This window comes from Ochotona princeps, chromosome 4, assembly GCF_030435755.1.
Source record: "Ochotona princeps isolate mOchPri1 chromosome 4, mOchPri1.hap1, whole genome shotgun sequence".
NCBI classification, from domain to species: Eukaryota; Metazoa; Chordata; class Mammalia; order Lagomorpha; family Ochotonidae; genus Ochotona; species Ochotona princeps.
The window spans coordinates 85,920,310-85,943,554 of NC_080835.1; the positions used below are offsets into that span (position 1 = coordinate 85,920,310).

The 23,245-nt window shown below is 37.4% G+C and overlaps 1 protein-coding gene across 1 annotated transcript in view; it reads left to right on the forward strand.

Annotated features, from left to right (window-relative positions):
- The window catches only part of TRPC6 (transient receptor potential cation channel subfamily C member 6), a 95,347-nt gene extending 72,467 nt beyond the window's left edge, over positions 1–22,880 (forward strand). The window contains exons 6-13 of the mRNA XM_004585005.4: positions 2,911–3,144; positions 5,772–6,036; positions 6,280–6,475; positions 7,173–7,376; positions 9,254–9,328; positions 20,568–20,651; positions 21,934–22,009; positions 22,496–22,880. Of these exons, the coding sequence (XP_004585062.2) occupies positions 2,911–3,144; positions 5,772–6,036; positions 6,280–6,475; positions 7,173–7,376; positions 9,254–9,328; positions 20,568–20,651; positions 21,934–22,009; positions 22,496–22,647 (1,286 nt within the window). The 3' untranslated portion in view covers positions 22,648–22,880. The remainder of the gene's footprint in view (positions 1–2,910; positions 3,145–5,771; positions 6,037–6,279; positions 6,476–7,172; positions 7,377–9,253; positions 9,329–20,567; positions 20,652–21,933; positions 22,010–22,495) is intronic.
- Positions 22,881–23,245: the final 365 nt, after the last annotated feature.

The window sequence follows — 23,245 nt, forward strand, 5'->3', positions numbered from 1 at the left end:
TAATGAGTTACCCTTCTAGATAAGATGCTGATTGTACTTGTTGATTTGAGAGAAAAGAATCACATTATTTGTCATACACAAAAAAATCAAATTATATGTCACATCAAAAAAAAAAAACTATTTGATTTTCTAATGGCAAACGATTAAGACTTGGGCAGAGAGCTACTATTCCAGGAGATTTGACAAGGCAAAATGTTGTGCCAGTAAGGGTAGGTGTAGCTGCAATACAGGTTGGGGACAAGTTATATGCACTTTATTTTAGCGAAGCTTAAAAGGGAACTTTTAACTTAACAGCCAGTGCTAGAAAATGAATACAATCTTGCATGACTTGAATATCAGGGATGGACTGGAATCCATACTGTCATTGTCACTCCAGCAAGGCTACCTCTGCAGACTGTGTGTGGTTCCAGGTACCACCTGCAGCCAATTTGCAAACTAGGGAGCATGTTATTCATGGATGCACACAAGACTGAATGGCCTCTACACACAATTGTCTTTGACAGGCCTGAGAAAATCTGCGTGAATGGTATGGTGGCATCAAAGTCATGAGGAATCTGGGGTATACTTGTTTGAAGGGCCCAACACCAGAAAAAGTAAGGCTTTAAAATAGATTTCATGAGCCCACAAGTCAGATATTTGTTGTTGTTGTTATTGTTTTGAAAAAGAAACTGAAAGGCAGAGGACTCACTCTCCTTGCTCTAGAAGGCAGAAATAAAACCAATAAGTCCACATTGAAGGAATAATCCTGAAAATTTGACAATGGCCTGAGCGGTCTTGAGAAGCAGTTAAGCACCTCTCCTCAGCACTTACTCAAGGACAGGCTTGATCCCCGTGGAGAGGTCCTCTACCCGAGAGAAAATTGAACTGGATGATGGATTGCAAACTGTGCTTAACAGGTCACAGGGATCTTGTGAGAAATCAAACAGGAGAATGGTTATGTAGGCTGAAGAGTTCACTACATTTATTTAGTTTTATATTTTTGGTAACATAGCATTGGTACCAAGAATTTTCTTCTTAAAAAAGAGATGAGAAGGAGCTGGAGGAGAGGTAGAAGGAGGCAAAGAAGCAGCTTTGTAAAACCCTGAACCACTAAAGTTCAATGTCCTTTCAGCCACAGTTTTAGTGTGTATTGGGTATGTGTGTTTACATACATGCGCAAAGTGTATGTGCACATCTATATCATCTCCTGTGATAAATTTGGTCCCCTGGAGTCCACATGAGTTCAATCCTAGACTCTCTTTAACCTGAGATAATTTAAAACACCCAATTAAGTTGTCTTTTCTTACAACTACGTTCTCCATGATTTACAAAATGCAGATTTAGAGAAAGGCTCATGAGACTGGTTCAGAATGTAGCAGCCCTCCAGGCCTTCCTTGCCATTCATCCGGTAGATTCTGTAATCGACATTTAGGATGAATGTCAGAAGAATAGGGCAAGATTATTGCTGAAAGTAAAATGAGAAGATGAATTCCAACTAGAGGTTATGGAAAACTTCCTGATGGAGATAGGTTCTAGCCAACAGTTGGACTTTGTATTGTGCTCTAGATAGCTCTAGAAGGGGGGATGCCAGTGTGTTCAGGCACCTTAGAAAGAATGCAAGAGAAGTGTCTTCTCTTTTTAAATCAAATAGTCTACAAGTTGAAAAAGCAAATATGTGCCAACCAAGGGAAATTTGAACAATGTTTGTTATTTTGTGTTCCAAGTGTCAGGTACCATAATGTGCATTTCACATAGACCTTGTTACTTACATCTCACAGCAATCCTTTTAATTAGAAACAAGATATTGCCACTCCCATTTCATAAACTGAATTTTATAAAATTTAAATAGGTTTCAAAAGGTTTCAGAGGTAAAAGTGGAAGATGATTTCAAATTCAAGTCAGTTTGATCTAAGTACTACACTACATTTTTGAAAGACTATGCAATATTATTAATCTATGAGAAGACAGTAACTACTGAAAATATAGGAACTATTCTGTAATTCCTTCTATGCTTATTTTCAATATGAAGTTATGTAAGATTTAAAACTTTTGAATTTAGCGTTAATACAGAGACTTTCCAAAGTGTCCAGCTGTTCTAATGAGGAGATGCAATGATTAAACAGTCTTATTAAAGAAAATGGTAAGTTTTGCTATAGAAAAGTATCTTGCAAGAGAAGACAGGGAGAAAGCTGGAAAGGTTGCAAAGGAAGGATACAAGTCAGGTCCCAGGGATGGAGTGAAAGAGGGAAGATTGGGACAAAGCAACACAGATTTTCACATAGCTTAATCAATGCTTCACAAAACTTTCAGAAAGTCCATGGACCAAAATCAACTTTCAAAGGTATCCATGGTCTTCCCCCAAAAAGACACAGTCACTGACTGGGAACTGCCAGGTGATGCACAACTTGAGCAAATTGGCCATTGTCTAAAGAAGGGTAAGCTGAGATGATGATCAAATAAATTCCTGAAACCAGAGGCCAGGGAGGAACATTCTCATGGTTATTGCCCAAGGATAATCAGCAAAACACCATACCAAATGGTTGCCTACTAGTCCATCTGTGTGGAAGTCTCACAACTGCTTCTATTTTGAAGGTAGATGTGTGAGTGCACGTGTAAGTTTTGGTTATTATAATGCACCCATAAAGAACACATTTTAATAGAGTTCTACATATATAATTAATGAGTCAGCAGTATGGTTTCTGTGTTAAAGCGCTAGTTGAACTTTGCCAAATTGCTTTAAATTAATGCACTGATATGATTGTTGAACTGTGGAATTTCTAGGAATGTGGGAATTATTGTTGCATATGCAGATTGTCACAAATTTTTGAAGCGTTTGAATGTCATACTGAGACTTTTAAAATTGATTTTGTTAACTGAAGACCCAGAGCTTTAGTGAAAGTAAATTAATACTGTAATCCCTTTCTGATGCAGGCATGATATGGGCTGAATGCAAAGAAATTTGGACTCAAGGCCCCAAGGAATATTTGTTTGAGTTGTGGAATATGCTTGATTTTGGTATGCTAGCAATATTTTCAGCATCATTCATTGCAAGATTCATGGCATTTTGGCATGCTTCCAAAGCTCAGAGCATCATTGATGCAAATGATACATTGAAAGACTTGACAAAAGTTACTTTGGGAGACAATGTGAAGTACTATAATTTGGGTGAGTTTACATTATGTTATTAACATGAACAAAAATGGAGAATATTCTTACAAAGGATATAGTAACAGCAGTTTAATTACTGCCAAGTTCTTATAAAGTTTCCAATACCTATAGCTAAGAGTGTGCTTTTTGCTGCTGCTTTTGCTTTTCCTGATGCTGGAAATCTCTTTAACCACAAATCTACCTCCTTGCATCTGTTGGATGGAGTACCAAAATCTATTGAGAATAGTTTATTTTGGGCTCATTTTGCTCCTTTTGTCTGTTTAAATAGTCTACATTTCAGTGATATACATACTCACAATGGATATCCTATCATTTATTGGCCATGTGCGTGATTATGGAGAGTGTTAGGTTAAGGGAATTAAGTCAGGCACAGACAAACCAAAAGCAGTGCATGATTTCACTTTTCTATGGAACCTGAAGAAGTCAAATTTATTAAAGCATCAAGTAATGGTGTTTGTAAGTAATGGTGTATGCTGTGTGGGATGAAAAAGACAATGGGTAAGAGTACAAAGTTTAACTTAGGAGACATACATTCTGCAGATCCACTGAAAAGCGCACTGACCATAGTGAATGATGACATGTGATGTGTTTACCAGAAGCACAGCATGACAGCTGGGTGAGGTTATCATTGTTGATTAGCTTCAATGAATGCTTTAAAGTGTGTGTGTGTAATATGACATTGGATCCTAAAGATATAGACAACAAAACATTAACTGTTGGGTATTTGAAGGGAAAAATATTGAGGATTCCGAATAAGTAACACCAGTATTTCTCAACCAGGTTTTGAATAATTGGAAAGTCAAACAAAAAGTTAGCATGAAGGCCAGATTGCTACTAGTAATACTGATAGACATCAGAGTGAAAGGCAATGATCTGAGTCAATCAGATAATGGGCTCACTGATATTGAACCCAAAATTAGGATGGGTTATCCTTCAATTTTTCATCAACAATGGAGCAAGGGTGGTGCTTCTTTAGTGGGATGGGGGAAGGTGGTTGGATTGAGGTGACCCCTCCATAACGAAGCAGAATGTTCAAGAGAAAAATGGGAAATGCTGAGCCACTTATGCTAAGTTATTTATCACAACTGAACAACATACATAATTTTTTTTTATTTTCCCAGGAAAAAGGTGACTAAGGGGTGGATCTATTCATTTGTTTGCTTAGAGAAAATGTCTGTTTGTAGAAACCTGTACTGAGGATAATATATTCCCTTGATACTTACTTCAAACCCACCTTCTGTTAAGACATCAGTAAATCTTCAGTTGAAGCTCTATGGATTTATTATCCATATATTAAAAGGACTCCACTTTCTTACACATATGTATATGTAATTTTAGTATTTAGTACTTGTTTTTCATTTAACAAGATTTTTAAAAAATACACAGTATTTTAAGAAGTCAAAGCCATGTCAATTTCATAGACGAGAATAGAAATGGTGGTCGCTAAAAACTAGGAAGAGGAAGAATTCAGGGAAGGAAAAGGGTTAAGCAGTAGGCACCAAAACCTAGTCAACTTGGAAGAATCAACTCTAATGTTCTCTGGTGCAGTATGTTCTCTAGTCTGTAACAATTCATGACATACTTCAAACTAACTGGAAAAGGTGAATCTGAAGTTTTTGGATATACAAGATAAATGTTTGAGGAGATATAAATCTTTATTACCTTACCATGTTCATTGAGCATTGGATACCTGAATCAAATTATTATATTGTGCATATCCCACAAATTTATAGAAATATTATGTGCCATTTGCAATTTTTACAGTCACTGATGTGTCAATTTACAGATCATACTATATTTATATGCAAGATACCATAAAAAAGAAAATGGCTCTGCTTTTTATCTTGTTATCCTTTCCTAATTCAATTTCTCAGCAAATAAGCAGAACAATTTATAATCATAGTTTTCCTTTTTATTACATATTATTGTATATTTTTCTTCATGAATTTGAGTTTGATGACCAGATACAACAACAAGAAAAATCATTATGAATAATTACAACTTTTGTGATGAAAAATTGGTTTATTTGAATGACCAATAAAAATTGCATCTAGTAAGATTAAATGACTACACTATTCCACAAGCTCCAAATTACATTATTACGTAATTATAGTTTAATATTAGACAATAAATGCTACATTTATTAGGTTTTGAAGGTGTGGAACAATTTCTAAACAATGGACATGTGCCAATTTATGAAGAGAGGTAGCCACAGTGTTATTTCATTTTGAAAGATGTGTGGAAATAAAACTAAACTTTTAGTCTTATGAAAATTTAATTTAAAGTTTTAATTTTATTTGCAAGTTCTTCCAGTTGATACATATATATGCATATATGTGTTTCTGAGAGCATTGTATGTTTACATAGATTATATATCTATGTACATATAGATATATAATTTATCAATAACATTTATTATGTTATTCTCACATAGAAATCCACCAACAAACCAGGGATATGAAGATTTTCTAAGTAAATTCAGAAATTCAAGTGTGGCCAATACTAAAGCCCTTTGAAATCAGAAACTTACATTTGAGAGCAGCACGGCTCAAATAATTATTTATTTTTCCAGAATAAACAAATTCAAGAAGCTCACCATAACTCTTGTCTTTGCTTTTTCCTAGCTAGGATAAAGTGGGACCCCTCTGATCCTCAAATTATATCTGAAGGACTTTATGCCATTGCTGTAGTGTTAAGTTTCTCCAGAATAGCTTATATTTTACCAGCGAATGAAAGCTTTGGACCTCTGCAGATATCACTTGGAAGGACAGTAAAAGACATCTTCAAGTTCATGGTCATATTCATCATGGTGTTTGTGGCTTTTATGATTGGAATGTTCAACCTCTACTCCTACTACACTGGTGCAAAACTAAATGAAGCTTTTACAACGTATGTGATCGCAGATATGTTTATGATGGAAGTTGCAGATGAAATAAGTATTTCTTTAGCAATGCTTATAATAAATAATACTTGGCAAAGACTTCATCTCCACTTTGTCTTCATAAAACATGGAACTTTTTAAAAAGTTGGAAAAACTCTAAAATATAAGACTCTTTTAGACGTTAGATTATAATAGCCAACACTTTGGAGCCATTATTTATGTACTTTCTTATTTTCTTTCTTTTTCTCCAGAGTTGAGGAAAGTTTTAAGACACTGTTCTGGGCTATATTTGGACTTTCTGAGGTGAAATCAGTGGTGATCAACTGCAATCACAAATTCATTGAAAACATCGGTTATGTTCTTTATGGAGTCTATAATGTTACAATGGTCATTGTTTTGTTAAATATGTTAATTGCAATGATCAACAGTTCATTCCAGGAAATTGAGGTATGAACTCTCTACTGTTTATGGTCTGTGCCCACATGTTCTAAGTATTCCAAGTCAGGAAAGTATAAACTACCATCCTTCCCTTGTTCCATCTCCACTTTACGGCCTTATGTTAAGTGATTTAGAAAAGGACGATTCTGCTTCCAAACACAGTATCAATGGGGTATTGTGGGGTGATAAGGTTGAAAGAGAAGAAATATATAAATAATTGTTATCAAAAAGAAACAACTTCAGAAATGCCTTATCAACACAGACTTATATTTTTCTCAAAAATTATTGCTAAGGAATATCACTGTAATCAACTTTTCTTCATGAGGTTGAGTGTGACAACATTAACTTGATGCCAGAAATCTTGACCTGTATACTGAACTAATGCATGCTCTATTACACAATAAAATAATAATTTTTCATATTGTCTTTTGAGAATGTAGGAAAGACATTTATATGCTTAAATATATGTACAAATATTTGCAAATTTTAAGGTTTGTAGTGTGGTAAATCTCATAAAACTTTAGAAAGACTTAGGAAAGATTATGAGAATGCAACATTAATATTTTGAAAAATCTTAGAATAATCTTTGGGGTCTGGGGTGAGCATCTGAAAAAGTCATTGCTTCCAACTAACTACACAATGTTAGAAGCACCTTGGTAGTTCTGTATATGCATTTCCTTACTGAACTGCTGTGTGTATTTTGCAGGACGATGCTGATGTTGAGTGGAAGTTTGCAAGGGCCAAACTTTGGTTTTCCTATTTTGAAGAGGGGAGAACACTTCCTGTTCCCTTCAACCTGGTGCCAAGTCCAAAGTCCCTGCTTTACCTCTTGCTGAAGTTTAAAAAGTGGGTGTCTGAGCTGTTCCAGGGTCATAAAAAAGGTTTTAAAGAGGATGCAGAGATGAACAAGGTATTTTGACTTGATGATGTATCATCACATTCTTCAGTCCAGTGACTATTATAACCACTTGGCCATTTAGAAGAAATAGTCCAAGATGACATAACTAACTCAATTCAGTCTCTTCTCAGCAATCCCCTTGTGTTGTATCTTTTTACCATGAGAAAATTGGACATTTCCTATTTTAAAGTTTAAGAAAAACTCACAAAAATAATGTAGTACACAGCCTACAGTAAATGCTGCAAGGAGAGCCTGATCTAGGGCTCATTCTTGCTCACAGGGCTAAACATTATTCATTTCATTCACAACATTTAGAACCAGGTAAAGCATCATCAGCTCATCATGACTGTGGCAGTTGAGCAGACTCTTAACTTTGACACTGAGAAGTTCAGCAATCAATTGCTCACGTGAAGTATGCAGGTCCAGGCTTGGCATTAAGTAATCCAAGTAAGAAAGATCTAAGAATAGAAATTAGAAACTGTAATTCCTGAGCAATAAAGGCTCAAGGAAAAAATAGATACAGATGTTATTTGAGAGGCTGCTAAGACATGTTTAGAACACATGTGGCATGTTGTGTATAACTAGGGAAGCTGCCAGGCCTTTGCAAGAATATGTGTTGGATGGAGATACTACACACAAGCGGAGCATTGAGACACGAGGTGCATCTGAAGAGGGGGAAACAGGATGGAGGAAGAAATGGGTATAGTGCAATCTGAAGGAAAATTGATGAGCTGTGTCTTTGGAATAAAGAATTTTGAAGAGTTGTATCTCCCACCTTTAATAAAGGGTTACAGTTTATTGTCCCTTCTAAAAAAACTGCAATGGGCAAAAGTGGTAAAAAAAATTATTTTTTTCTATGTAACAACAAACTTATACCAGCAAGATTCGCTAAAAGAACCGAGGACTGCCAGAGGAGGAAGTGAGCTTTCCAGTTTTGCAAATAACAAATCAGTTTCAATTTAATATTTGGTGATTGACAGAAGAACTTCCTATATTGAATGGTCAATTACCAAAAGAGTATGAAATTTCCTTGCAATAATGATTCTATAATTTATAAGCAGGAAAACTGTTCTAATTCCTGTTCTCTTGAACACTTACTAATTGGAATTATCAAGTTAGTAACTGGATTCTAATTTTCTTAGCTAACACGTGAAATAAAAATTATTTCTACATTGTAATGGTCAAATAAATGCATGAGAGTTCTTGGAGAATTCCAAGGCTCTGTTTAACAGTAGTCATCATCATTATTTTTCCTCAGATACATTTTGGAAGAATAGTCTATTTATTGAAACCTTTTGAAAGATGATTTCCAAAATTAATAGTTTAGTGGCAAAAATTTCCTAATCTTAGTGTAATTAAGTGTGTAGTTTACAGGTTTGATAAGAACTTCAGCCTGAGAGGATTTGACCATCAAAAGAAACACCCAATCACTTTTCAAAGGGAATTTATTTCCTTTATTAAAACTTGCTGGAAGTTGGAGGAACAGAGCTGCATTATGGTAGAGCAAGTTAAGCCAGCATTTGTGACATCAGGATCCTTTATAAGAGCTCTGACTCCAGTTCAGGCTGCTCTGCTTCTGATCTGGCTCCCTGCTAAAGTGCCTGTGAAGCAGAAAGTGACCCAATTATATGGAGCCCTGCCCAACTATGGCAAAAACCAGGATGTAGTTTCTGGCTTCTAGCTTCATCCTGTCTGAGACCAGTGATCAACTGAAGAGTCAACCAGATGATGGAAGCTCTCTTTGTCTCTCTCTTCCTCTCTTTGTCTTTAAGATTAAGAAATAAATCTTATAAAAACACCCAGAGAATTAAACTACTTGGCTTTTAAAATATGAAATGAAGAATGAGTGAAAATGCATTTATATTCAGTTTTCTACTTATTTTTAATAGAGAAATGAAGAAAAGAAACTTGGAATTTTAGGAAGTCATGAAGATCTCTCCAAATTATCAATTGACAAAAAACAGGTAAGCTTTACTTGAAAATATGAATTTATACAAATGAGTAAATAAAAGATAATTTATTTTAATAGATAATATATTGTGGGGCCACTGTGGTGCTGGCAGCCCTATGGGTACTAGTTTGAGACCTGGCTGCTTCACTTGTGATCAAGCTTTGTGCTCGTAGTTGGGAGGGAAGCAGAGGATGGCCCAAGTCCTCAGGCCCCTGTGGCTATCTGCAAGACCCAGAAGAAGCTCTTGGCTCCCAGCTTCATGTCAGTTCATCTCTGGCCATCACAACCATTTGGGGAGTGTACCAGAGGAAGATTCTCTCTCTCTCTCTCTCTCTCTCTCTCTCTCTCTCTCTTTGTCCCTATAACTCTGACTTTCAAGCAAAATAAATATTTTTTTAAAATAAGTAATCTGTTGAGAACTAAAAATAATCCCCCTGTACAATTAGCAAAAAAGTATGTGTATATTTAAGACATATATTAAGATGTGTACCTGGTACAATGGTTTTGACACTATTGTGACTCCTGCATCCCTTACTGGAGTGCCTTGGTCCAAGTTCTGGCTCCATTCACAGTACAAGGTTGCTGTCAATGCACACTTTCAGAAACAGCAGTGATGGCTCAAGTAGTTGAGTACCTGCTAACCCATGTGGAAGACATGAATTGGGGTCCCAGCTCTTGTCCTCGCCCCCATCCACCTCAGTTGTTCTGGGCATTAAGAGATGGGAGGATCTCTCTCTTTCTCTTCCTGGCTTTCACATGAAGTTCTTTGAAATTTCTGTACCTTTGGTGGAAGGTACACATAGACTAGATGCCTCCATGTTTGTCAGTAATGGAGAAGCTGTCACAAAGGGCACTGTGGGGATACAACTACTCTTGTAATTGGCACAGTTCCTAATTAACAGTGTATCCCAGGAATGCATCAGTTCTATATTTTGGAGTAGTGAAGCACTCGATACTGAAGACATTGGCTTCCTTTCTGAGAGTACGCACACAGTAGGAAAATAGTACGTATTTGTGACTGGAGATGTTCCTAACACAGCAGTGAAGAAGCCCACATCCCAAATCAGGGTGTCTGGGTTCAAACCCTGGCTCTTCTGATTCTTACTTTCTGCTAATGCACACTCTGGGGGGCAGCTGCTGATCTCTCAAGTAGCTGGACTGCTGCCATCCAGACAGGAGGCCTGGATGGAGTTCCCAGCTCTCAGGCACTTCTGAAACATACCAACCGATGGGAGGTCTGTCTGACTGTCATCCATTTCTATCTTTGTCTTTCTGCATCTCTCAGTAAAGAAATACAAAAACAGAAATAAATGATTATTGCTGAGGAGAAAGGATAAATGAGAAGGATGATGTATAGGAAGACATTGTATTCAATGACATATAATAATAATATATAAGCTCCATAAACTTGGTGGTTTTTGACAATGCAGTTATTTTGCTTCTGTCATGTAGCTGTGTAGAGACTGCGAGACTGTGGCTAGGGGTGAGACTCCATGAGTTTCTAGGGTTTTCATCACAGTTAAATGTAAGAGAACAACTTCAGTTCCTGCCATTACACCAATTTTCAAACATTAATAGTAGTAAGGACAGAGGAAAAGTAAGCCATGTCGAGTGAATTTGCTCTTACCCGCAGAAGCATTGCTCACTGAGCTCCTTTAATCAGTCTTTTAATGTCCAGATTCCTACTACTTGCATATTCAACTCATGGGACACAAAAGCTCAGGAGGGAGGGACGTTCTGCTTTTAAGTTGAGTACTTTTTCTCTCCCCCCAAATAGGGATACTCTTAAGATATATCTAATCTCTAATTTCCAAAATTCCTTTTAAGCATCTCTGCCAAAAGTAGGTCAACACATCTCCATTTCAAGTCTGAACAATCTGGGATAAGGGAAAAGCTGGACCTTGAGTCTCAGTAAGATTGGGAAGACTCAGTAAGACTGCCAAATAAATAAACAAATAAATAAATAAATAGCATGACCGAAAGGGCTGAGGAAGGGGTGACACAAAGGTATGAGACCTATGGGGAAATTCCCCGAGACTTGCCACATTCAAACTCAGTCACAACAGTGTCACTGTGTGGATATGAAATGAAATAGATAGAAGGAAAAAAAAAAGAATCTCGTTTCGCAAGGGAGAGTATTGGTATTGAGGTTGTTGAAAGTTGAAAGAATCTTGCTGTCATACAAGCCTAATTTGGCTTGCTTATATGGATGCCATGTGAATCTAGAGTGTCATTAAAAATGGTACAGATAAGGGAAGTTTATGAGATAGAAAATAATGCATACAACAGATTTACGAAGTTGGGTTCACTGTTGTTGAGAAGATGGTGTAGTAGTTAGCAAGCTACTGCAGGGAATCAATAAAGTATGGCTCTTTGGTCTTCAGCCTAGTTTGTTCAGTTAAGAGCTGTAACAATAATATGATATTCCCTATGTTATTCCATAATGGGCCGGGAGAGCAGAGAAATCTTCCACCTTCTTAGAATGTGTGAGGAAGATGTTAAGTATAACCTATCCAGAATATAACAGGTAACTTATAGACAGCAGAATCGAATCTGCATTAGACATTAGCAAAACTGTAAAGGAAAACAGTGGGAATCAGGAGCAATCCTGACAGCCTCTTAACAGCAGGTCATATGCACAGGGCAGGTGGGGACCCCAGAGCGGAGCAGGAGGAGGCTTGTACCCCAACCCTGGAGACTCCTGGATCCTCACATAGGACTATCAGCACAGACACCAAGGGCTATATCCCAACTGCCAAGGAGACTACTGGGAAATGGAATGCCCTCGTAGGCCAAGAACTCTGAGGTCATCCACTCCCTTTTGGAACTCCCACATGGGATGGAAGCAGCCCAGATCCTTCCTCACAGGATCTAATGTCATCAGAACAACAGCCGGGAGCCCTAAGCGGTCCTCAGAAACAGAAGAACAGTAAACTTCCTTTGGGACTGGGGAGAGATTTCTCTAGTCCTTAGTAAGTTCCCACTTTGGCTCCCCACCCTCTCTTGCAGTGACCATCAAGGTCGTTCCAGAAGCCCCCTACCCCCACAAAAAAATTAGATTAGGTAGACAGAGCAAAGCTTAAAACAGACAAGAAACGGTCAGCTTGGGCTCACATATACCTTACTAGGTAGAACGCAAAGATTAGTTACTCTTCACTAAGGTACTGAAGATTTCTCTGCACAGCCCTCCTAAAACTGTTCTGTGCCCCAATCGTTAACTTATGGCCTCGTTGAGTTATAAGCCTGTTTGGACTATCCTAAAATTCACCAAGTTCAGTAAAAATCATGCTTCAATACTATAAGCTGCTAAATATAAAAATGAAAATAGACACGAGACAGCTGAATAATACCCTATAACCATTTTAAGGTGCATAGCAGCCAGTTGTGTATAAAGTAAAATTGAAATGTCAATGAAGTAGTCACAGGAAGAGGTTAAGAGCTTGCATTTTCTAACATATTGATCAATCAATACCATGCAATTAACTCCATAATGTTGTAAATTGTTGTTGATGTTGTGTTGTGGCTTTTCATTGGATGGGATGATATTCTGCCAGCTCTAGTTTCAGACGAGGGATGGTCTACCAATGAAACTGTTGAACTGATCTGGACAATAAGATGCTGGACTCTATGTATGGTACATGCCCGCGATGAAGGAATCATGACTGGATATGAACTGTAATACTGTAACAATGTGGAGGAATCCAACATGGGGGGAGGGCTTGGGGAAGGGTTGGAGGAATCCCAGAGCCTATGAAATTGTGTCATAAAATGAAATAATAATAAAAAAGAACAATATGGTATTCTATATGAGGTACACAACCAAAGATATTTATCACCAAACTTTTTGGATAAAAAAACCAATCACCCTGTGACTCAGGATGATGGCTACCATGAGCAGAACACTTAAAAACCACAATCAAGGTCAGATATTCTGGAAGTGATTTTTGTCATTGGATTCATGTCTCTGTGCATTATTCTTAGAATGTTGCCTCCTTAGGATACTCCGATCGTTTGTAGAGTGCAGGCAGTAATCCTGTTAATGGTGAAACGTTTTTTGAATATTGAATTAGTAGTTCATAATAAAGTCCTTATAACGGTGTCTGACCCATGGTAGGTACATAATGGCTATTTGTGACTTTTTTATTGCTACTAGAGAAGAGGAAGAACAATATAATGACATAGTTTGGCAGTGCTGCTAATACAATGAGAACTGATAAATGAAATTATATCAAAAAGTCCTAGCAAAAGAATGGAAACAGGTAATGAGAGAAGTTAAGACTTATAAGCAGTTGTTATATGGACACATATTTTAAAATAAATGAATTGTAAGAGGAAGAAATACCAACAGTGATGGAAAGTCATAATGTCATCACAAACTTGAAAATCAGCATAAGTTAATCACCAAGAGGCAACAAAATTAGTATTTTTAGGGTGTGCTTGCAAATAACTCTCCATCATACACACACATGCATACATTACGGTAGCTTCCTATTCACCTATCAACTATGGGCTTGGACAAATTGCACAGACCCTTCAGGCCTTAGTTTCGTCACTTTGTACTTCATCCTCTACAAAATCATTAAAGTAAATGAAATAGCATTACTCGGAAGGTTTTTTTCCTTCCTCTTACGTGTCAATTTCTTTCTCCTAATCCACTTCTTTTGTGAAATGTTGGTCATGCTGTGTTAACCAATCCCTGGACCAACAAGAGGCAAACTAACGGATGACAGTATGGAACTTGGAGGACAAAGTCCAAACATTAGTTCAACTCTGATCTTTGATATTTCCATATCATTGATACTCCTAAATACCTGTGGAAAAAAAGAATCAGAGGATGGAAGAAAAGATGGATGGATAGAGGTGAAAAGATGCTCTACAGATCGTGGATAGCGGTCTTCAAAGAGTACGCAACACAAAAGACAGTACAATTTGATAGGTCACTGTAATAAAATATTTTATTTATCAGTTAAATCATTTGCACACATTGCAAAGAATTCTGCAGCAAAGCAAAATGATTTAATGATTTTTCAAAGGCATCGCTAGTAGGTGGATACATTCAAAATTGAGTACAACTGTGCTGGTCCTTTACTGCATGATCCCAATCACTTGCAACATGTGTATCAAGTAATTTATAACTGATAGTATTTGAACAAGGTTTAAAAATTCATGAATGATGTGGTTCATCTTAATTTGTTTAACTTCTCTCTATGTATTATAAATTATACTTAAAAGAAGCATATTAGAGTTTTTTTCACAATAAGTTAAAAATACTTTATGATAAACTACAGTATCTAGCAAGTAAAATATTTTCCTTGTGATTTGCCAAAAAAAATGTTTAACATTGACATGCAGCATTTTATCATCTGTAAAGTGTGTTATATCTTTCAAATGAGACTTGAATCACAAAACACTTCTCAACAGTATACATTTTAATCCTTAGTTAAACTCCAGGAGCAGTGTCTGATGTGTCAGTGTCAGTTGTGAAGTATGGCATAGAGTGGTGATTCTAATGTTCCATTTCGCCATTTAAAGAGCCTTCTGAACAGTTTTAAATTGTGGCTGCCAGGAGCTGCTGCTGCTCTTATCCTCTTCCAAGAGAGAACTTGTTGCTGGGAGCCCTGTGCACTGACAGCCTCACAGCAGCTGGGACAATGTCCGTGGCTTCCTGGCTGTGCTGTTGTGCTCACTAGGTCCTGGCCATTTATCTTGAGCGCCGAGCTTGTCTTGTGCAGAGTTTTCTCCAGAGCTCCCCACTAGGCTGACTTGCTTGGACAATCTTCTTACCTTTCCCTTTGTCGCAAATGAACTGAGCCTCACTGTCTAGACACGTCATCTGCCTTGTCCTGCATCCGCTCTGGTCTTTCAAGTTGAAGTCATGAGCATATTTCATACTTCTGACTCTGTCTCGGCATTGGAATCTTCAAAGTTGGAAAAAAGACAAGTATCTTTTCCCTTGCCAGGTGAGCCTGTTGCAACCAAAACTTGAGGCCCTTTTCACAGTGGATTTTACTTGAGACATTAACTGTACACATGAGGGGGAAATGATTTTTAAGGTGACTATTTCTCGTACCAGTTTTGCCTCTTATTACTAAAGTAGGCTCGTATTGGATCAAGTTTGGTCTTGATATGTACTAGGAAAAATTCTCATGGTTCATTCTTCCTTAATAAATTCTAGTGGGTTTTCATATCTTTTTTTCATAAAGTCTGCACTGACATAACAAGTTGCTGTTTTATTCCCTTCTGACTCCCAGGGGGTTAAACTGTATAGTTAGCCACAAAAACTCAACCTTCATATTTTCTTCAGTTATAGCATAGAAATCAGTTTAATGAGCTGCCATATAAGAATACCTTTGAAACCAATATAAGCAGATCTATTCATTATCTTTGATCATGTCTTTCCACTCTGGGGCTCCCTGACTTTTGTATTTGCTAGCATTAGATTTGCAACTGTAGAGGCTGAAAGAATAGCATAAATGAAATGATATCTCTGCCATACACTGTTACATGTGTTACCCTAAAAATGCCAGATGGCTTCTGGGATAATTGCTCTGTTCAAGCTTCAGAGTCAATTTCTCTCAAGCTTTTGGTTTCAGAGTGTGACTTCCTGAACAGATCTGGGCAGCAATGGATTGAGAAAGATGTTAAGAATTGATGATACAACCAGAAATTCTGTATTGTAGCCATTACTGCCAGCCAAAGCTGAGACTTCAGTCATCTGATGAAATGATGGCCTGTAACAGTGGCTCCAGCTAATTCAGTTTCACCAGAGTTACTTCTCTATGCAGTTCTGTAAGATTTTCAAACCTCTTTTCCAGATCTACAGTCAGAATATCTGACAGCAGGACCTGGAAACAGGTCTTTCTTAAATAAGACATTAGGAGAATGTAACGTTCATCAGTGTGTGGGTCTCACTGAATGTGTCGTTCCCTGAGTGATGGAGTCATGAATTGAGCACATTGTTAGAACTCAATGTTTGGACCAAGTATCTCCAGAAGATATCAACTATGTTAAAGCTCACATGAAACACAGCTAAGTAGTGGGGATGTGTGTATGTTCGAACAATAACAGCTACTGGCAGCTCTATATTGCCTTCTTGTGAAACTGTAATTTATAGACCTAATCTCTTTCATATTTCCACTAGCCCTAGGAGGTGAGAATGTTTGTCCTATCTCATTCTTTGTTTTTTTTTAATATTTATTTATTTTCATTTGAAAGGCAGATTTTTACAGAGAGAAGCAAAGACAGAGGTAGAAGGTGTTCCATCTGCTGGTTCACTTTCCAAATGGCTATGACAGCCAAAGCTGGGCTGATCCAAAGCTGCAAGTGAGGGCTTCTTCCCAGTTTCCTACTTGGGGCAGGGTCTCCACTACGTGAGCCATCCTCCACTGCTTTCCAGGTTATAAGCAGAGAACTCGATTGGAAGTGGAGCAACCTGGATAGAATAGACACCTGTATGGGATGCTGGCAGTGCAGGCACAGGATTAAAGTGCTGCATCGTTGTGCCTGCTTTCTCGTCTCCCCCTGCTTTATTCCATTCTTAAGGAACCTGGGGATAATTTGCCCAAAATCCCACATCAGCCATCTGAGACAGAGTGAATTAAAGCTCACATCTTCACAACTCCCAAGCATGAGATTTATAAGCACTTGCAAGGCCTTATTTCCCAACTGCATTCCCTGATGACTGGATATTTTGCCCAAACATCCTTAGCTTTGGATCACTAGGACTGTGGAAAATCTAATTTTCCCACAGTCACTTAAAGCTGGTATTTTGTTTGGCATACATATTTCTTTTCATTATTAATAAATTATTTGGTCTCCCTTATTCTACACTTACAATGAAATTACAAGATGAGAAATGCTACTATGAATCTAATTATTAGAAAATAATAACAAGCATAAAAATGCAGGAAATTTGTACAAGGCATAGAAAAAAGGACAGTGTTTCATTGGAGAGAGTACATTATGTGCTGGTTACGAACAAAGCTTATGTGCAGTTCTGCTTTCAGTTAACAGATTTCTAACTCCTCATTACTGTGGAGTTATGCATGTCCATAAGATCCAGAAATACTCAAATCCATAATATTTAAATCCTGTTCATTTTGTAATTAAAGTTCCTTTATGTCTGTGCAAGTATTAGGAATGTGACTTTGCAGGCTTTAAACTGGTTTAGGAGCTATAATGGAAACGATATATTAGGATAGTCTGCCCCCAAGTGGTAGTAATGCATCTTTGCACCATCAGGTAAGTTCCTCTTGCTAGTTTTTAAATATGGGTACTTGTTGAATTCCTATGTAAAAGAAATGGTCTAGAAATATTTTTGAAGAAATATATTTTAATGTAAACTTGAGATTTCTGACTTAGAGTAGTAATAGCTATATAAAATGATTCAAATGGGTTTATAGCTACTTAATCTTATACCATGATACTACAACAGTAGTTCTCAGCCAGGGGTGATTTTTCTTTTCATTGTCTTCCCCAGGATGTATTTGATAACATCTAGAACCATACTTGCCTACAGCAGCAGCAATGGGGAGCTGCCACTGGTCCCTAGTGTTTTGAGGGTAGGGGCATAAAGTGAAGCAGTACATAGGGTATTTCCACCCAGCACACTAGAGTCATCCAGTCCCCAGTGCCACTAGCCTTACTGCTAAGAAGCTCTGGACTTCAACGTTGCGCATGTGCTCAGAGAAGAACCGATGGTTGTACTGAAGCTGCACCAATGCACTGTCATCGCTTCCTAATATCTATATTCTGAGAACTCCACAACCATACACAGAATGCCATATCTGTCTTTCCCAACAGTGTTACTTCTTGTATACTACCCTGTCTGTCAAGGTCCTTGAGACATCAGCCTCACACCTTCATACCAATTTCCCTTTGGTTCCTGGCCTGTAATCCGGGGTGTACATCGCTTGTACAGCAAGATGAAGAGCAGCCAAGCACAGCTCACTAGTGGCATGCTTCCTGCCTTCATTTTACCAATCAACGATTTTTGAGCATTTTCCACTTGCCAGTACTAGCATGGGGAACACTGGGTTGAACTAAACAAAGTTTCTCCCTCCATTATTTAGAAAAGTATGGACAATAAGCAAGTAACCAAACCACTGTCACCATTGTCATTTTTATGTTCTAAAGGAAACAAAAGGCCTAGCTTTCTCAAGGTCAGCTTCTCATAGAGGGAGCAGGAAAACTCTCTGAAGAAACTGTTTTCAACTAAAATCCAAAAGAAGACGACACAGTCCACCAGGATATGATGCTGAAAAGTGTTTTTTTTTAAACATTTTGATTAATACACAGAGAACAGATTTGATAGTTACAGTTCCAAGATGACCACACTTCCCTCACTCCCAACTCTTCATCAGTTCTTGCAGATATATCTTTCATGCACTTCATATTCCCAGGCTTACTTTGCATGTGATTATAACATTTCTCAAACAAAAAGTAGAAAGATCAGTTCCACTGCAGTATAAACACAAGCTCATATCCCAAAGAGAGCATGTTGTTTTATGAACTGGAAATGGCAGTGTAAAGGTCTTCAAAACGAAAAGAGAAAATAAAAGAATGCCTATGTGATGTTAATCAGTTATTAGGATTAAAGAAAAAAACAAACAACACCTCCACGAGTGCAGTATAGTGTGGAACTGACTGCCCTAACTGAGTACAACTGGCATATCCAGGAGTTAATGTCCCAAAGAAGCACATTTTCACCTTACTGTATCAGTGAGCACGTTTTGGATGCAGACAAATCGAAGGCATTTTTTCCCCTGTCGTGTTGAGCCTGTGTTCAACTTCTAAACTTTTTCATAAGTAGGTAATTTAGTCTTCACATCAAGCGATGGCCTTAAGGCATAAGTCATAGTTTAGAAGTTAGAGATCTCAGTATATTATTGAAAACATCATTTTGAAATTCCCACACATTTCATGAATTCACAAGCTAGTAAAACTTACAGGATGACAGAAGGCAAGCAGATTTCCCCTTTAGTTGTCGTAAGTGTGTAGAAAAGTGAAGCATCTTGCCTCGTGCTCCAGACGTAGCTTGTGGCAGAAACAGATTGTAAGCTGTTCTGGGTTTTCATCAAGTGTTCTTTTTGAAAATCTAACTTGACTTTCTTTGATTAACTTGATGACTTGGATAATGTTATATAATGATTTTTAAAGTCATATGAGTGAAAATACAAACAATTTGCTGACACTTTTAGAAGCAATGAAACGAAAGGATAGTTACATGTAAAGGATGCTGTCGTCAAATGCAGTGTATTATTTTTATCAATTTTATCAGCCATGTCATGTTTATGTTGTTGCCACAACTCTGCCAGACCGTAATTGTTAGTGTTCTTCATCGAACATCCCAAACCCAGCCCAGCATCTTCCTTGTAGAAGACCCTCAATATCTACTTGTTTAATGGGAGAATATTTTAAATGAGAATGTGGCCATTGGTACCATTAAAGCAGATTGGATTTTAGGTCTCACTGAGCTTCACTCACAACAACTTGCATGCCATTGGGAAATGCATATCACAGGTGTCTCCAAAAAGCCTTATAGTTTCCTACCTACACCCCAGAAGACAATTTTCCATCAAAAATACATGTTTGGAACTACCTTGTTCTTATTTTTATCTTTGTAAACTCAGTTTTTGCCTTTACAGAAGGAATTAAGAATTTTTTGATCATCCTATTAGCATATTGATATGGTATGTCATCACTGTTATTTCATATTGCTTTAATTCTTTATCATTTGCCTTCTCAGGTAAATTAGTATTTGAAATGTGCTTTCAAAATGAGATACTATATAGATACTAAATCCAAATGGGTTAACTGGTGCTTTCTTGGCAGCTGAGCTCTGTCCCATAAGAGAGTCACCATGGTATCCCTTTGGGTCCCCATCAGACCACCTGCAGGTATGCTGTCTTGGATTGCCGGGCTGTTGGATTCCTCAGCATGTGGCTTCTGAGATCACCACCATCCCGTCTACAGACTGTCTGCCTCTTCCTTCACCAAAGATGATTCTGCAGGCGTGTTAAGGCATGACTCTCACGACAGCCTCAGAGGCACCTCAGGCAGTGTCTACAAGCCTTTAAACACTGGGCACACTACAGTGTCGATGGTTTGTCCTGGCAGAGAGTTTTAAGCAAGTTAAAAATTATGCTACACAAATAGAAATTATTAATTTCATATGAGGCTGTTAGCTTATATATATATATATAGCTAATACATAAGCCCATAGTTAATTTCTGATTATTTTCTAATTATAGCTTGCACAAGACAAAGAGTCAAGTATACAAAGTTCAGAAGATTTCCACTTGAATAGTTTCAATAATCCTCCAAGGCAGTATCAGGTAAGGCTGTAATTTTAAAGAGTTAAGGCTAGATCTTTGGAAAATTTGAATTCTTAAATATTCAAAAAATTCAGTTTCTCAAATATCAAATATCTTTAAATAACATGAAATATTAGGATATTTCTCAGTATAAAAATAATGCATCAACTCAGCAAATATGTCTTTAGTAACTATGACATGTCAAATACTGGATTTATAAAGAAAAAAATAAAATGCTTAGAGTCATGAAACTATGTTTATATATTTATTGCAAAAATCATCCTGCCTTTAAACAACATGAAGAGAGTGAATAATCTCTGGTCCTACCACTATTAAAGTTGACCTTTGGTGACTGTCCAGCCAGATGATTGTATGTATTTATATGTTGAACTTGACATATTTTAACACAAAATGAACATAATATGGTATAAACAAGATAAAGTATTTAAATAATGAGTACTGATTTTGTAGACTGTATTTTTCACTCTAAAAATATATGTTCCTGTTAATTCTTAGGGTGTGTAATATTCACATTTACATAAAAATATGAGAATTTATTAGCATAACCTATTAATGCAAAGTTGGTGTTCTTTCCAACACAATTATGAGTAGTACTACTATGAAAACGATATACAAGAAGTGTGTCATTGTGACAAGTGTTGGACATGGAAATTTATTGTTCACCATGTAACTCTGGCCTTGGTAAGCCAGGACATTCTGCATGCAAGCAAAGTCTTCTGATTTTAAAAACTGGCTATTTGTTTTTCAAAGGGTGAAACTGAAGGAAATCAATTAGGAAAGCCCACATCTATATTTTATAGCAAAGGCAATATTTACACAGTAGAAACCCAGGTGCTAGAGAAACCAACTATTCCTAAATTGATAGCACATACAAAATGAAAAGTGGCCATATTTTTCAGAGGGACAGTAGATAATTTTTCACAAGCAGTGCTTGCGTCTCTTCAACCAGCCCTATAAGAAGGCTTTGTTTTGATCTAACACTTTTCAATTAAGATATGAAACAATAACCATTAAAGAGTAGATTTCTTTTTCCCAAAACTTACTCCGTTCTTAAGAAGTAAGGTTTAAGTCATTAACCCAGGTGATGTGAAAACTACTTCAAAAGAAAAAAAAATCAGAACTATACATTCCCCGCTAGATGAATCACCTCACTTTTGATAGCTATGGCTTCCAAAGCGAAAGGGAGGAAGATTTGGAAACTTCTGGCAAGTGAGACTTGTGTGTGTGTGTGTGTGTATGTGTGTGTACACAAACTGAGATGATTTCTCCTTTCTCTTTCTAGAAAATAATGAAGAGGCTCATTAAGAGATATGTTCTGAAAGCCCAGATAGACAAGGAGAGTGACGAAGTGAATGAAGGTGAGTGGAACACGTGAGAAGACCGGTCCTCGAGTAGGAGCAGGTCGTAGGATCTGATGCAGAGCCAAGAGAGAGCTAGGACATTGGATGTGGTAAGGGAAGCTTCAAGAGGACTGCCAGACCAGGAGCTCACTAACCATCAGTTCTGTTAAAGCAGTGGGCAGTGGGCTGTTTGCTCCACAGTGGGGACAGAGCTGGGGAGGCAGGAGAAAGATGAAGAGCCACTATTCCAACTCCTGCCATACTCTCCACCATTGCCTTTTATTTCACTTTAGGAGCACTTCACTATACCTCTACTAAATCTCTTTGCTTACCAAAGTAGCTCTAAAAGATGACAGAATCCTACTCTATTAGTAAGTTGTTTCCTTTGTAACAGGTTAAAATGTAGATCTGCGCAGAACTAGAACTAATATCATCCTGTCCCATAATCACTGGTCTCCTTCTATGACACATTAGTAATTCTTATAATTCTTATTTTTTCCAAAGGGGAACTGAAGGAAATTAAGCAAGACATCTCAAGTCTCCGCTATGAACTCCTTGAAGAAAAATCTCAGAATACAGAAGATCTAGCAGAACTCATTAGAAAACTTGGGGAGAAGTTATCCTTGGAACCAAATCAAGACGAAAGCAACAGATAGTGCAAAGACTTCCTTAGCAATCTGTATTTATTTGTTCACTTGAAGCCATATTATTTTCTGATTTATTTTTTTAAATGCCAGTTGTCTGCCTTTTCAACTAGAAAAAGGTTACGGATAACTTGGGTCAGCCTGTCATCTGGAACCCTAATAGCTAATATTTTCAGTGATTAAACTTTTTGTTCAGGATGAGGCTCTCTGATTATGTTGGAGATCATTCCCGGATGCTTGGTGCCTGTTTGATAAATTGCTTTCTGGATATGACTGTAGTGATAATGTGATTGTCATGCAGTATCTCTCAGGGAATGGGCGAGAGATAGTGGGTGGTGGGCCCAGGTGTGACTCCCTGCTGGTGACTTCCAGGCCTCAGCTATTACTAATCAATAACCGATGAAAGGATTCCGGTTACTGATCAGTTAACCTTACTAAACCTTGAAAGAATAAGATCAAAACTCTCTGGGCAGAATGGGATTACGTTTATGTTAAATTTTCTGAGTCATCTCTTTAAAATATTACACCTAGAAATGAGAATGTATTTCATCAACAAACCCTGAACACATGGTCCAAGTGTGTATGTGAGTGTGTGTACACATAAATTACT